General features: G+C 45.0%; 1 protein-coding gene across 2 annotated transcripts in view; it reads left to right on the forward strand.

The window, feature by feature from the left end:
* Nucleotides 1-4,734: 4,734 nt before the first annotated feature.
* The window catches only part of CD247 (CD247 molecule), a 68,724-nt gene continuing 57,012 nt past the window's right edge, over nucleotides 4,735-16,446 (forward strand). For both annotated transcript variants that reach the window (XM_047705531.1, XM_047705532.1), the window contains exon 1: nucleotides 4,735-4,919. In XM_047705531.1, the coding sequence (XP_047561487.1) occupies nucleotides 4,811-4,919 (109 nt within the window). In that variant the 5' untranslated portion in view covers nucleotides 4,735-4,810. The remainder of the gene's footprint in view (nucleotides 4,920-16,446) is intronic.

The following is a 16,446-nucleotide window of genomic DNA, read 5'->3' on the forward strand; positions in this document are numbered from 1 at the left end:
ATAATTGCCCCCAAAACCATAAGATACCTAGGAATAAACCTAACCAAAGAGGCAAAGGATCTGTACTCAGAAAACTACAAAGTACTCATGAAAGAAATTGAGGAAGACACAAAGAAATGGAAAAATGTTCCATGATCACGGATTGGAAGAACAAATATTGTGAAAATGTCTATGATACCTAGGGCAATCTACACGTTTAATGCAATCCCTATCAAAACACCATCCTTTTTTTTTTTTTCAAAGAAATGGAACAAATAATCCTAAAATTTATATGGAACCAGAAAAGACCCCAAATAGCCAGAGGAATGTTGAAAAAGAAAACAAAAGTTGGTGGCATCACAATTCCAGACTTCAAGCTCTATTACAAAGCTGTCATCATCAAGACAATATGGTACCAGCACAAAACCAGACACACAGATCAATGGAACAGAATAGAGAGCCCAGAAATGGACCCTCGACTCTATGGTCAACTAATCTTTGACAAAGTAGGGAAGAATGTCCAGTGGAAAAAAGACAGTCTCTTCAATAAATGGTGTTGGGAAAATTGGACATCCACATGCAGAAAATTGAAACTGTACCATTTCCTTACATCACACACAAAAATAGATTCCAAATGGATGAAAGACCTCAATGTGAGACAGGAGTCCATCAACATCCTTGAGGAGAACACAGGAAGCAACCTCTTCGACCTCAGCCACAACAACTTCTTCCTAGAAACAGCACCAAAGGCAAGAGAAGCAAGGGCAAGGGCAAAAATGAACTATTGGGACTTCATCAAGATCAAAAGCTTTTGCACAGCAAAAGAAACAATCAGCAAAACCAAAAGACAAGTGACAGAATGGGAGAAGATATTCACAAATGGCATATCAGATTAGGGGGTAGTATCCAAAATCTGTAAAGAACTCAACACCCAAAGAACAAATAATCCAATCCAGAAATGGGCAGGGACATGAACAGACATTTCTACAAAGAAGACATCCAGATGGCCAACAGACACATGAAAAAGTACTCAACATCACTCAGCATCGGGGAAATACAAATCGAAACCATAATGAGATACTACCTCACACCAATCAGAATGTCTAAAATTAACCAGGAAATCTGTCAGGAAATGAAGGATTTGGCAAGGATGTGGAGAAAGGGGAACCCTCCTACACTGTTGGTGGGAATGTAAGCTGGTGCAGCCACTCTGGAAAACAGTATGGAGGTTCCTCCAAAAGATGAAAATAGAGCTACCCTACGACCCACCAATCACACTACTTGGTATTTACCCTGAAGATACAAATGTAGTGATCCGAAGGGGCACATGAACCCAACTGTTTATAGCAGCAATGCTCACAATAGCCAAACTATGGAAAGAAACTAGATGTCCATCAACAAATGAATGGATAAAGGAGATGTGGTATATATATACAATGAAATACTACGCAGCCATCAAAAGAAATGAAATCTTGCCATTTGCAACAAAGTGGTTGGAACTAGAGAGTATTATCCTGAGTGAAATAAATCAATCAGAGAAAGACAGTTTTTATCATATGGTTTCTCTGATATAAGGAATTTGAGAGGCAGGGTGGAGGGTTTGAGGGGTAGGGAAGGAAAAAGTGAAACAAGATGGGATCAGGAGGGAGACAAACCATAAGAGACTCTTAATCTCAAAAATCAAATTGAGGGTTGCTGGGGGGAGTAGGTGGAGGGAGAGGGTGGTTGGGTTAGGGACATTGGGGAGGGTATGTGATAGGGTGAGTGCTGTGAAATGTGTAAGCCTGATGATTCACAGACCTGTACTCCTGAGGCAAATAATGCATTATATGTTAATAAAAATAATTAACAAAAAAAGAGAATACTTTATGCAGTTAGGCTGTCCTTGAAAATAGAAGGAGTGATCAAAAGCTTCCAGGACAAACAGAAACTCAAACAATTTGTGGTCACCAAATCAGTCCTCCAGGAAATATTGAAAGGACTCCTCTAAGCAAAGAGAGAGCCCAAAAGGAACATATACCAGAAAGGAACAGAGACCTATACAGTAATAGTCACCTTACAGGCAATACAATGGCACTGGAGTCATACCTTCCCACAGTTATCCTGAATGTAAATGGGCTAAATGATCTAACCAAAAGACACAGGGTGTCAGATTGGATCAAAAAGTGAGACCCATCGGATATGCTGTCTGCAAGATTCTCATTTGAGACCCAAAGACACCTCCGAATTGAAAGTGAGGGGGTGGAAATCAATTGATCATGCTAATGGACATCTAAAGAAAGCTAGGGTGATAGTCCTTCTATCAGACAAATTAGATTTTAAACCAAAGAGTGTAATAAGAGATGAGGAAGGACACTCTATCATACTTAAAGGGTCTATCCAACAAGATCTAACACTTGTAAATATTTATGCTCCCACCATGGGAGCAGCCTGTTATAGAAGCCAATGAATAACAAAATCAAAGAAACACATGGACAATAATACCATAATAGTAGGAACTTTAACACACCCTTCATTGCAATGGACAGATTATCTAAGCAAAGGATCAACAAGGAAATAAGGGCTTTGAATGACATATTGGATCAGATGGACTTCACAGATATATGCAGAAAATTCCATCACAAAGCAACAGAATACACATTTTTCCTAGAGCACATGGAACATTTTCCAGAATAGATCACATACTGGGTCACAAATCAGATCTCAACCAGTACCAAAGGATGGGGATCACTCCCTGCTTATTTTCAGATCACAATGTTTTGAAAATGGAACTCAATTACAAGAGGAAAGTTGGAAAGAACTCAAATACATGGAGGCTAGAGAGCATCCTATTAAAGAATGAATGAGTCAACTAGTCAATTCAAGATGAATTTTTAAAAGTCATGGAAACAAATGAGAATGAAAACACAACTGTTCAATGTCTTTAGGAGGCAGCAAAGGTGGTCCTAAGAAGGAAGTCTATAGCACTATAAGCCTTTCTCAAGAACCAAGAAAGGTGTCAAATACACAACCTAACCCTATACCTAAAGGAGCTGGAGAAGGAGCAGCATAGAAAGCCTACACCCAGAAGGAGAAGAGAAATAATAAAGATCAGAGGAGAAATCAATGAAGTAGAAACCAAAAGAACAGTAGAACACATCAACAAAACTAGAAGTTGGTTCTGTCAAAGAATTAATAAAATTGATAAACCCCTGGCCAGACTTCTCCAGAAGAGAAAGGACCCAAATCAATAAAATCATGAAGGAAGAAGGAGAGATCACACCCAACACCAAAGAAATACAAACAATTATAAGAACATATGATGACAAATTTTTTAAAAATACAGTCTCCAAAGTGTCATAAAGCAAAGCACAATAAAATGAAATATGCCTGTAAAAACAAACAAACAAAAGCCATATGATGACAACTCTATGCCAACAAATCAGGCAGTCTTGAAGAAATGGATGCATTCCCAGAAATGTAGAAACAACCAAAACAGAACCAGAAAGAAAAGGAAACCTGAACAGATGCATAATCAGCAAGGAAATTTAAGCAGTCATCAAAAAATCCCCCAGGAAACAAGAGCCCAGAGCCAGATGGCTTCCAAGAGGAATTCTACCAAACAGTTAAAGAAGATTTAATACCTATTCTGAAACTTCACCCACACTCAAAGAAAGAAGCCTGAACCAGCGTCTCCGCCTGGCAACGCGGGGAAGTCTGAACTGGAGGGATGGAGGGACAGGGACAGACGGAGAGCTCATGTGTGTTGCTGAGGCTGGTGGCACAGAAGAAGGTGCCCGGCCGGCTCTCCACCCGGGCCTCCCCTGTCCTCAGCCTGCTTACAGCTCTGACCTGTCACAACTGTCACACGGGGGGGCACACGGCCACCCCTGGAGCCAGCCCTGCCCACACCCTCCTGAAGAATGCACTCCGCTCTCCTCCGGGAACCCTGAGCTCCTGGAACTGCCCTGTCGAAAGCTCCAGATCTGCCCCACTCCCCCTTCCAAAATGACAGTGGCCCATGGCTTTCATGAGAAAGGCAGGAGGCTGCCTCCTGAATGGTCAGCACCTACTTTCCTCTTCTGTCCTGTTTCTCTGCACTCACCGCTCTCCCCGGGCAAGCTGTCAGTCACGTACCAACGGAGCACGAACGTGCTCGGAGATCCGAGTCTTTCTTGCAGCTCTCCGAGGGCTCCTCATGCAGTAAGGGCCCACGTACCCTACCATAGTGTGTTTGAACCAAAAAAAAAAAAAAAAAAAAAAGGCATTTGGAAAACTGTGTGGTTCAAATTCAGGCCAAGTTTTGATCTGCAACTTTAGATCTAGCCCCAGCAATTTGCTTCACAGGGAAGGACACAGAGGCCCAGAGACGCTCAGTGACTTTGTCCAGGCCACACAGCGGGTAGGCAGCAGGGATGGGCACCAGAGCCCGGGGTTCTGTCTCTGTGTTTATCCTGACTCAGGATCCGGGGCTCTGCCCCCTTACCAACCTCCAGAAAATATGGAAGTCTAGGAAAATGGCAAATGTCCTCGCAGGCAATGTGAGCTCCTATTGGCCTTGGGACTGACTTCACCAACCAAGACAGGAATTAGATAAACATTGGACAAAAGTTCGAGAAAAAAAAAGAGAGTAAAACAATTGTTAAGTGAGAGAAAAGGCAAAATTTTAGACCCACACCCGCCTCAAACCCTCAAACCTCCGGAGCTTCCTGCCTATGAACCGAAAGGGGGAGTGTGAGCTTCTTGGCCCCGCTGGCAGGTGTGAGCTTCTCAAAGCCCCATAGTCCTCCACTTCCTGAGGAGGCAGCGGCAGAACAAAGCCAGCGGACTCCTCTGCTCTCGCGTCCCGGCCATGGCTGCCACAGCCTCGGCGTCCGGGCACCGTCCTGGGGGGAAGGACAAGATGGCGTGGAAGGTGCTGGTTTCCCTGGTCTTGCTGCAGGCACAGCTCCCGGTTACAGGTAAGGCCAGACGTATCGATGGCAAGGAGCGTCTAGAAACTCTGTGCATGTGTGTGTTGGGGGGGACGTAGGGGAGGGCGAGTGAGGAGCTGGTGCGTCTTTTGAATCCTGTTCTCCCCAAATCAAGGGGCGGCCGGGCCGGGAGGATCCGGCTGGACCGGCATCGGCTCCTCACAGCCAAGCTGGGCATCGCTTCAGGGCCAGCGGCTTGAACACACCTGCCCCGGGGACAGGTATTTCCAGTAATAAAAGGAGAGAGGAAAGCCCACGGAGGGGGAAGGACGGGGAGGAAGGAGAAGGAAGACGACTGAGGCAGGACCAGTGTGGAGCAAAGGAGAGCGAGTATCTCTGATGGCCCGTCACGGCACCTTCCTTTACCTCCTTGCTGGCTCCGTCACTCAGCCCCTTTCCTTCTTCCCTTTCCAACAGAAGCTCCTCTCGGTGGTCAGCCGGGGTCAGAGTACCTGGATGGGCAGGGACTAAGCAGCGGGGTCAATGAAGGAGGGAAGGGGTCTTCCTCGGGGTGCATGTCACGACGCAGCTCTGTCATGGCTGCCCCCACGTCCATGGCCAAGGGCGGCCAAGTGACACACCCATCGCGGGCTTCGTGACTCACCCACCACCCCTCACTGCAAGCAGCTCTCCATCTGAGGCCAGAAAGCTAGAGATGCTGACAGAATGTAGGGACAGAGGAGAGGCTGTGACCTGTTAAGTCGCCACTGTGACTACCAACCAACCCTCGCCTTGTTTTAGCTCATGGGAGCCTGGATTTTCTAGAACGCTTTCACTCCCACCGTGTTTCCTAGGCCAGGTAATGAGCAGAACATGTGAAAAGAATTAACAAAACAGACTGTCTCGAGGGGTTGGGCCACGGCACTTTTATAAGAAACGGGACCACCTGTATTTGAATCTGGAGAAACGGGGAGGGTGGTCACCACAAACGACCTTCCTCCACCTCACGGGTTGCCTCGGCCTGGGAGACTGTTTAGCCACCATGGTGGGAGGGCTGGAGAGGCCGCTGGTGCTTCTGCTCCTGACAAGGAACGTGGCACAGCCTCAGCTTGGTGCCTCAGGGGTTCTGAGGACTAAGTAATCGTGGGGTTTTCTGTAAGATCGCAGAGTTCTTCTCAGAAAAGCCTTTGTTGGGTATGAGTCACATGGCGCTGTGGGGTGAGGGCTCTCAGCAAGCCTGAGACAGCCCATCCTGTGTGCAGGGGACAAGACGACCACGACAGTCTGTGAGTTAGTGAGTTCCAGGGAAGAGTGGACGGCAACAGCCTCAGACCCTGGGCTTCAGGCCATGGAGATATTTCTGCCAAGAAGGGTTTCCTCACCTGTCCGTTTGTGTTGGCCTTGGGGCCAAGGGAACAGCCAAGTAGGGTTAGAGGAGAAAAAGAAAAGCTGCTTGGGTGGTGGTGGCTGCCAAGAATGGCAAACAAAACCCCACCCAGCAGACTAGATGGGGACGGTGCCCATCTCCACAATGGCGCCCAGGAGGAGAACGTTAGATTGACTGGATTTTTCATCTTTCCATGCCCCTTGCTTTGCTGGGGTGGAGATGGACATTTCAGCTACTTCTATAGAAGGCTCCTAAATGAAAGTTCTTCCAAGTGTCTCGCCCAGATGAGGTGGGGTGAGGGGAGACTTGGGCCTTTAACACCGAGGGCCACAAACAGCACCATGTTGCCTTTGCGACTTCACTTGGCGGAAAGGCTGCTGACAGAATTTGAGTTGAGGTCTTCTCTCTGTTCTTGCTCAATTAAGTCACCCATCCCCAACCCCCCCCCCTTTTTTTAATCCACTTTTTATTAAGATTTTTCCACTTGCCCTTTATGGAAATGTCCAGATCATGAGGATCAAAGTAAATAATGACCTAATCTGTCTACATGAGGAGGTGTCCCTGGGTGAGAGTCTGCCAGGACAGTCCCCGGGGTCTGCGGCTGGAAGTAACAAAGGTGGTGTGCTTAACGGCACAGGCCTAATTTGCCTGCAGTGCCGTCAGCTCTCAGTTCCTATAATTCCCTACCCCACAGTGGCCAAGAACTCCATGGTCTATGTGGCCATTGTCCTGTGAAGCAAGGATATGCAGCTGTGACACAAAATCTTGGGGACTGCAGACTCCCATGCTCCGCTTCTAGGGAGGCAGCTGGATGTGGTAGCAAAAGTAGGTCAATCACAGATGGAATCCCAGTACCGCCACTTTCCTAGCTGTGCAACCTTAAGCAAGTTGCTTGACTTCTCTGGGTCTTAGTTTTTCCCCTCTAAAGTAAGGATGACTATCCTTGTAAAGTTGTAAAGATGGGAAATGAATGTAATGTGCTTGATACATAGCAGACAGCCAAAACATGGAAATGGTATTAATTATTACTATTATTACATCATGGTTTGTTTTCTTGTTCTCAATATCTAGCAACAGGAAATGGAAACCCATGGTTAGAATTCTTAATTTGCTCTCAACTGTTTTGTAAACAGCACTGGGCATTCTCTCCATCTGTCGAAATCCAACTCATCCCTCCTTCGAGTTCTGAGCATACCCATTCTAGCACAGGAACATTGTGGGGCTCTAGCTGAGCGGTGGGCCCAATCGTGAACAAGGATCCAAGCTTTGACAGGTCACAGGACGAGCATTAGAACCACCATATTTATTTTCTAAGACAATTTGTTCTGTTGGGGGTGTTCCCCCGAAGTAAGAATATGCTCCAAAATGTGCAATATAAATGGGGGCAGGGGGAAATGCGAGACAAAATCCTCCAGGTCGTCGCTGGTCACAATGGCCACCCGGGTTTGAGACTGGAAGCTTAGTGTGCTTGCCCAGGGACAGGATAGTTAAATGCAAACTTCTCGAATGCCAGATCATTGCTAACGTGCTCGGAGCTGGGTATGAGGGGAGCTTCTAAGTGATGCAGGACAAGGTTTGCCTCAGTGGTATTTTCACCAACATCCAATCACCTGGCTCTTCTCATCCAGATGCCCTACTTCCGTTTTCTCCCTGGGCATTTCCCACCCTTGCTGGCTCACAGACCACAGCCACAGCTGTGTGAAAGGTGCCCCCGTACTGGGAAGCTCTTGCTTCGGAATGACCGCCCCCTGTATGTGTTTAAAATTCTCTTTCTGTTTGCCTTTGTCTTTAAAAAATTAGACTTAACTTTTACTGGATGTTCGCTTTTACTTTCCGGAGTCCCCAGGCATCATGTCTTGTGTTTTATTTAGAAGGGTTAAGGCACTGACTCGGGAACTGTTTTGCATTCGAGAGGTCCAAACTCGGGCTTCGGGCTTCGGGAATCTTTCTTCTCCTGAGCCGGATGTACCGAAGCCAGCTAATGGATTAAATAAACAGCAGGGATCATTCGGCACAGACTTCTTCTCTGCTTGGGCCAACGTTAGCTCTTACTCACGCTGAGCTGATGGTAGATTTAATCAATTTGAGCAAACACTCAGTCAGTTTGGTTAAAAAAATAATCACACCAGTCACTTGACACTTTAGTTGAAATGAATTGTTTAGTCACTGCTTTACTTAGCCATTCCTCCCGGCCTGAAAAACCAGTGTGTTCCCCGAGGGAAGGGAGTCCTCAGTCTTGCTCGCGAGGTGTCCAGAGCTTAGCACCCTGCGGGGAGCCAAGTCCAAGCACAATGAATATTCGTTGAATGAATTCAAAAGTGAATGAATGAAAGGAATCTAGATGTTTCCATTAAATTAAATTAAATTAAATTAATGGTTTATTGGCTGGGGAATATACTGGAGTGGCATTATTTGGACGTTTCTTCTAGAGAACTTAGCATTTAAATCTAAACCAAACAAACAAACAAAAAAAAAAACAGAAATTAAGCTCGTGGAGGAGACAAGGCAGTGAATAAAATGATTCAAAATGCGTTGCAAGGATGGTTTAAGATAAAACCTGCTGTTATTAAAATTTTTTATATAAAATTTCCAATATTTGTTTTGGACCTACGAACAAGATCATTTCATATGATTCAAATAATATTTTATCTCAAAAAATAAATCGATAAGCAAATAAAGAAAAACATTAATTTTTCTGACTTGGTTTAAACCCTAGGGGAAATGCAGAAAATAAACAAGGCTATCAAATGTTGGGGAATGTTGACCAATAAACTTTAAGAAAACTAATTAAGGAGAGGTACCAGCAGAAAAATAATTTGTGGATTATGGCAAAAATCACAATATCCAATTGCCTCAAAATATGGAAAGAAGAAAAAAACAGGTTGCCTAACCAGTGTAGTGTGATTTGGTCTAGGTTACTAACTAAATGTTCCAAGTAGCTATCGCTGTTTTCCCCCCTCTCTTAATTTGAGGTATTTTAATAAAAATATCATAAACCCATTTGTGGAAGTTACACATTGTTTAAATCCATAATCTTATAAGCCAGCCCAGTAACTTTTCGTTTTTACTTCTTTGTGTTCCGTTCCAATATTTCTTATAAGTGTATACATATCTTTATGTAGTTACCATCATAAAAGCATTTCCGTGCGCTGTTTTCTGTTAGCAATCCATCATGAACATTTTTTTTCTTATCCCACATGATTTTTTTTAATTCCTATGTAAATTTCCATAGTAAAATTTCCATTTTATGCATTGTATTTTCCTACTTCTTTATTGTTGGACACTTGGGCTGTTTCTAATTTTTGTTATTATAGCTAATCCTGCAAGAAAATCTTTACTTTCGTAGCTCTTAAAATTTCTTTTGAATTCTGTCCTTGGGCTACTTTCTCCAGGACTGACAAGGAAAAGAACTGGTTAACGTAAAAGAATGTTTCACAGGATACTCAAGGCTTCTGTTGAAAACAATCATGGAGGAAAGAGAATTTTTTCCCAACTCTGATCATCTGTAGTTCTGGTCTTCTCTAGAGCTCCAACATGGGGAAGGAAAGAGAGGGCCGTGGAGGTAGAAAGATCTGGATTCAAGGGGTGGTTCCTTCTCAGCCTTTCACTGAGGGGAGCTGCCGGCCCTCAGAGCCTGTTCTTCCTCTGCAAGATGGCGGTGGTGATGTCTGCGGGCATGGGGAGCAGAAATGTCACTCAGGACCGCACACAGAAGGTGCTCGAAAAGCAGTAGCCGGTATCCTGGGGGCCTGAGTCTCCCAACTTGCAAAAGATAAAGAATGCCATTTTCCCAACGCAATAGCTGGAAACACTGGTAGTAATACTTTTCCTTTTCTTTGTTGTTGCTAAATTGCCATGCAAACTTGAGCATCGAGCGCTGTCTGGGCTTTGGCTTCTCATCTGTGAGACAAGAAAGGAGAGAGTTGAACACCTCTTTCACCTACAGAATGAACCACATGTATTCTTGAAATTACAAAGTTTTTTGGTTGGTTTTTTTTTTAAGATTTTATTTATTTATTTAACAGAGAGAGAGAGAGAGAAAGCACAAGCAGGAGGAACAGCAGGCAGAGCAGGCAGAGGGAGAAGTAGGCTCCCTGCCAAGCAAGGAGCCTGATGTGGGACTCAAACCCAGGCCCCTAGGATCATGACCTGAGCTAAAGGCAGCCGCTTAACCAGCTGAGCCACCCAGGTGCCCTGAAATTACAAAATGCTTAAGAACACTTACTGATCAGCCCCCCACCCTCCTGGTATTGGCTCACGGAATTAGGAAACTAAACTTCGTGATTTCCTGCAGCTCCAAATGCTTTTTTTTAAACCTGGGCTTCCACCTTATCACAGTATTTTTAACTCTCCAGCAGGAGCCTCTGTTGTGAAAGGTCCAAGGACGAAGTCCAACATTTTCTGGCTTGTCCCTTATGCCTGTGCATTGACTGCAGATTTATCAGGGGGCCCCCCAAGGACTTTGTTGGTAAGGACGGACTCAAAAAGAAAGCAGATTGCTGTCTAAAGCAGCCAAATTTGCAGAGGGGGAAACGTTAGAAGCGTCCACTGTCCCCTCTTCTTACCTGTTATGATTTGTGCTACTCAGCAACCAATTTTCAGGCTCAAGGGGAAAAAAATAAATAGAAAACATTTGAACAAGGACAGGCAGGATCCTTGCCCGCCCGGTCCAGACCGTCGGTCACTTGATACACTCAGACCCTTCTATTTGCAAAGTGCCTTCCTCACTTGGTTCTCATCACATTCTATGGCAGGTGGCAGATAAAGGAGTAGGATTCTCTTTTCACAAATAAACAAAATTATGCTTAGAAGTCTGATGACTTGCCTAAGAGCAGAACCAGGCCCCAAACACTGTCTCTCTAATCCCTTGTTCAGGGTATGCGTTCTCAAATGTTCTGTGCAGCCCAGGTCCTTGCTCTTCAGTTTGCAATGGCGTACGCCCAGGGACTGAGCTCTGAGGCAAACTTCTGAAGGTATTACCTTTAGTCAGTACTCACTCCTATTTCCCTCTCAATTTTTGAAGAAATAGTTATTTTGATGCTGAATATCCTCACATAATATAAATTTTTCTGCTGAGTATGAAATGTTTGGTCGTTAATATGAAATTATGTTTTTCTCTGGAATGCTACTGTAATTCTGAACTCACATTTCCCACAAATCTGGGAAAAATCCATCTTATCTGTTTTACTCTTTTTTTTTTTTTTTAAGACTTTGTTTATTTATTTGACTCAGAGAAAGACAGTGAGAGAGGAAACACAAGCAGGGGGACTGGGAGAGGGAGAAGCAGACTTCCCACTGAGCAGGGAGCCCAATGAGATGCGTTGCTCAGACCCAGGACCCTGGGATCATGACCTGAGCTGAAGGCAGACCCTTAATGACTGAGCCACTCTGGTGCCCCATATCTGTTTTACTCTTAATAAATACATCTATCTGGGAGCTTGTCTTGGGAGGGATGCCCATCCGTGTGCAATCAGGCCGTTTCCATGTGTGCCCTGTCTCCACCACAGCCCTCCCTGTATGTGAAAATGAAATCGTAAAGCAAAATTAAAGTAAATGACATTGGAGAGGTTTTGATTCTAAGTCACAGACTGCAATTGATCTGCTTGGTAAGAATGTAAGGCTTTGTATGTGTGAGGTTTTCTAAAGCAATAGTGCACCGTTACACACAGACTGAGCTGAGATTTGTGTTTTGTTGTTGTTGTTGTTTTGGGTTTTTTTTTGTTTTTACAAGATCCTCAAGGAGTGAGAGGATGGCCTTTGAATGACAAATGTCTGTAATCAGTTTTCAATTATTTTTGCCAGATCGTACCCTTGAGTCCACTTGCTTGATCTGAGCTCAGGGAGGGCAAACCCTTTTGCTATCACTGGCACAAAACAAACCAAGATAAGAAATCCAAGGCAGGGCACAAAAGTGAAGCATTAAAGAACCAAATATGTGGCTATCTGTTGCCTTCCCAAAGTTGCCTGGGAGGAGGGCCGGGGAGAGGAGCACTCAGGAGATTCTGCAGAACGTGTATAGGGCGCTGGGCTAAGCGTGCGTTTCCTTTGCAAACCTCGGGGTCGGGGAGCACAGCCCAGAATGTAAGCCGCCACCACCATTTAGGAGACGACACATTCCTCCTTCTCGCTATTACTGTAAATACTAGAGGCTCAGCTGTGTGCTTCTGTGTTTCCCCAGGTCCCCTCCCTGCAATACTGTACTGGTTCTAAGACATAATGTGAATGACGGCCCTGCATTAGAACTGCCCTTTCCTCATGCGGGCTGAGCGGGACGGTGGGACTTGGAGAGAAGAGCTGTTCTAGGGGAAAGAACAGAAAAAACAACCTGGGGGTACGGGTGGGGGTGGCAGCCTGTTGCCACAGGAGGCAGCATGGCCAGAGCAACCTGCTCCAGGGAGAAGGCAGCTGAGCCAAGGGAATCCACCATGGGAAAGCCTGTCCCCAAGCCCAGTCCTACGGGGGTGGTGGCTCAGGGTGGGTGCTGGCAAACATCCGTGCCTGTGTGTGTTTACCCAAGAGCTCTGGTGGGGGTGTGGGGGTCTGTGCCTGAGTGTCGTGCATGTGCTGGTGTGAGATGCTGTGCTGTATGTGTGTTCTAGTGTGTTCCTGTGTGTGTGTGTGTGTGTGTGTGTGCCCAGTGTTCATGCACTGCTGTGCCTAGTGCATGCATATGCTGATGGACAGGTCTCGCGTCTGCAGATACGTGTTTTTGTGCACGACAGTAAGTGGTTTTGTGTGTATGGCCTATGTCTTTACGAGGTGATAGGTGGCAGCATGACAGCTCTGAAGAAGGAAGGACAAACATTGGTTGAACTCACAGCTGGCAATCTGGGGAGTTGAACAGTAGGGCTGAAATGTCACATTCTAGGGACTCTGTGCAGAAGGGAGAGAAAACTTCTATGCAAACTAGAAGGTCTAGGATACTTGAGAGGTGGGGGTGGCCTCCCTAGAGATGCAGAATCTCTTGGCCTCCAACTTCCCCCATCTCCCAAGTAAGCCTGCTGTCTTTCTTTCGTTTCCTTCATTCTACCTTTCTTCCAGCTCTCTCTACTGAGAATGCTGACTCTACCTCACGGCCTGCCACCTGTAGAAATCCTGTCTGCCTCCATACAATCAAGCCCAGATATGTGTGGGTCACCTGGGCCCACCGTTGACATTGTCATCTGCATTGAGGTGACAAAAGAAGGTGGAAAAGTTGTTGTTCTTAGAACTCAGAATTAAAAACTCAGCACGAATAGTTCCCTATGGTGAGCCTTTCTCATAGTGGAAGCCCAGCACACAAGTAGTTTCAGGAACACTTACCCATCAGCAGAAAATTTTGCGAGCTCCCCAAATTCTTACCAACTCTTTCCACAGCGGCCATCTTATGAGTTCTGATGAAAATAGTCAAAATGCATGTGATGCTTTTCTTTATTTCTGCCCTGAGAATAGAACGGCAAGCAACCCAATAAGGTGGTTTCTGGTGACCTACTTTGGCCATCAAGGATTGGTATTGCCAGACTGACAGTTATTGTTAATATCCACTCATTCAAACCATCTGGTCAGCTACTGGCCATATCAATGAGTGAATATTAACCAAGCACCCATCATGCACCCCGAATCAAAAAGTCCTACAGATGGTTGGCCAAGTGCCCCGTTGACCAGGCCAGTATCTTAGAGATGGATGTTGAGTGATTGGGAGCCTATAAGGAAAAGAAAGCTTCCCTAGTCCTGTAGGTCACGTTCTCAGGTTTTATGAAAAAGTCTTAATTTGCCGACAGACTTGCTTCTTTATGGTCTGGCCTAATTTTCATCGTTCTGTGAGCCTGTGCTAATTTCCATGCTGAGTTCAGTAGCAAAGGGGGTGTATATCTGGAGATGCCACCCAGGACTGTTTTGAGTTAGGCCAGAGAGCTTCAGAAATTCCCCCTTTGATTTCCTCAGATTAGAGGGAAATCTTTGTCTTTTCTCTCACTTAACTATCAATGCTTCAAAGCTCAGACCTATATAAAATACACAAATGCTTCCTGGACAAAATGAATCTTGTCCATTTTCTTTGGATTTTAGTGGGAACAATAAAGATTGAGCTACAAAAGGTTGGCAAAGAGGATTATTCTTTTTCTTTCTATTAAGTGGAGAGGCTTCAAAAGAACAGCTCAGAAAGTCAGATAATTGTATCCGCTGCAGCTCACCCATCCATCTCCCTGCTGACCTGGTCTGTGAAATCCCCTTCAAAAACTTGGCCAGCTCTCACCTGCCCATTGCAAATGCTGTATTGTTAAATGTCCCCATACATAATTCCACAAGGGAAGCTGCCATAAAGCAAATTCCTTCCGTTTTGACAGACCACTTCGTCAAAGATGGCTCTTTGGGGTGAGGGGAGGAGCGCCTCCAATTTTCAAAGCTTTGCGATCTCATCTTGGAGAGGGAGCTACTTGAAAACAAGAAATGGGTTGTGAATAAAGTTATAATCACAAACTCCTACAATCTAAAGGGGACCAGCAGGGAGGACGTGGAAGGGAAGATTTAGAGAACAGTTTTTTTTTTTATCTTCATGGCTATTTTTTTATTTCATTGGTTTGGGAAAAACACATCCGTTAGCTTCTAGCTATGGCTGCAAACACAAGGTCTCAGACCTGAAGCTAATCTAATCCCTGGTTTGTTTTCAGACCGTAGCTTCCTCAGAAAATTCCTGTCAGCCATTTTGAAGAGCACAAAATGGCTCCTTTGTGCCAAAGGATGAAGAGAGGATTTGGCTATTTAGACATTTTTAATTTGGGGGTTGAACATTTTTGGGCAGCATTCAAGCCAGGAGTGATTTCAATTTAAAAAGAAGAAGAAAAAGAAAAAGAAATCTAACTTCCAAATTGGCCAATCATCTCAAATTCAGTACAGAGTGATCACCCAAGGGAGGACCTAGGTCCTCTCTAGGGCATCTCCTTGGTCTTGGATGATTCTATGGCAGGGTTCCTTCAAACCCCTGGTCCTTCCCCAACGAGTCTGACCTTGTGCCATCACCTATCTCTCCTACCACCTCCAATCCCTCTCTTGAAGGTTTAAAAAATCAGAGGGAATGCACAAGTTACATGTAATGGGATTTTGAATTGTGAAAATTCAAAAAATGCAATACAAAAAATTAATGCTTCAATTTATGTGCACTATTAAAAATAATGTGCACTTATTATTTATTAATTACACTTATTCCCATGAGAAATCAATTTTGCAAAGTCACCAAGAATGCAGCTCTCACTTTGTGGAATTACCATCTTATCAGAAGGGGCTTGTGGTCACATCATGATTAGGTCGGGGTGGGAGTCGGGCTGCTGCCACTGAATTTTACCTGCAGTGACAGGAAGAGGACGTGCAGCCTCTCTGAGAAGATTGTCTATGATCAAAATGGGGCTGGACTGATGTGGTCGAATCACAGGATATCTGAGCTAGGGAGCATAGATATCTTCAAGTTCCACTTCCAGATTTTACCAGGGAGGAAATGCTTGCCCAAGAAACCAGTAAACCAGCTGAATGTCACATAGCAAGCAAGTGGCAGAGTCAGTCCTTGAACCAAAGACTTCTGGATTCTTGCTCTGGCTTTCATTCCTCTGGGTCAGCAGGTTGCCCAGCAGGTTGCCCAGCTGTAAGTAAATGGTGCTTCCTGAGCTGGTCGCTTGGGTCGTAGGTGCCTAGGAATAGGCACAGCGTGTTGGAATAACAACCACGGAGAGCTCAGGTGGCTGGACGCTATTAGCTCAGCCTGCCCGAGAGTCCCCGATGATGGCAAACAGGTCTCCTCCATGAGCTGAAAATACACTTGGGAGAGTGTTGTTGAATTGTTTAGTAATGTAAGGATTTATTTTCTATTTTTTCATTTGTTTATATTACTTTTTTTTTAAAGATTTTATTTATCTATTTGAGAAACAGAGCATGAGTGGGGGTGGGGGGAGGGGAGGGGGAAGCAGCCTTCCCGCTGAACAGGGAGCCCAACACGGGGCTCGATCCCAGGACCACAGGATCATGACCTGAGCCAAAGGCAGACGCTTAACCGATGAGGCCACCCAGGCACCCCAGGATTTATTTTCTAATTTAGCTATTTTTACTTGTTAAATTTTCACTTACTGAATTTTCATAGAATGAACATCCATACTTAATCTTCTTAAAGATAGACACGCCAGATTCTCCTTTTGGTTGTTCACCTCCCTAGCGTGCGCAGGA

Source organism: Lutra lutra, chromosome 15 (genome assembly GCF_902655055.1).
Source record: "Lutra lutra chromosome 15, mLutLut1.2, whole genome shotgun sequence".
NCBI lineage: Eukaryota > Metazoa > Chordata > Mammalia > Carnivora > Mustelidae > Lutra > Lutra lutra.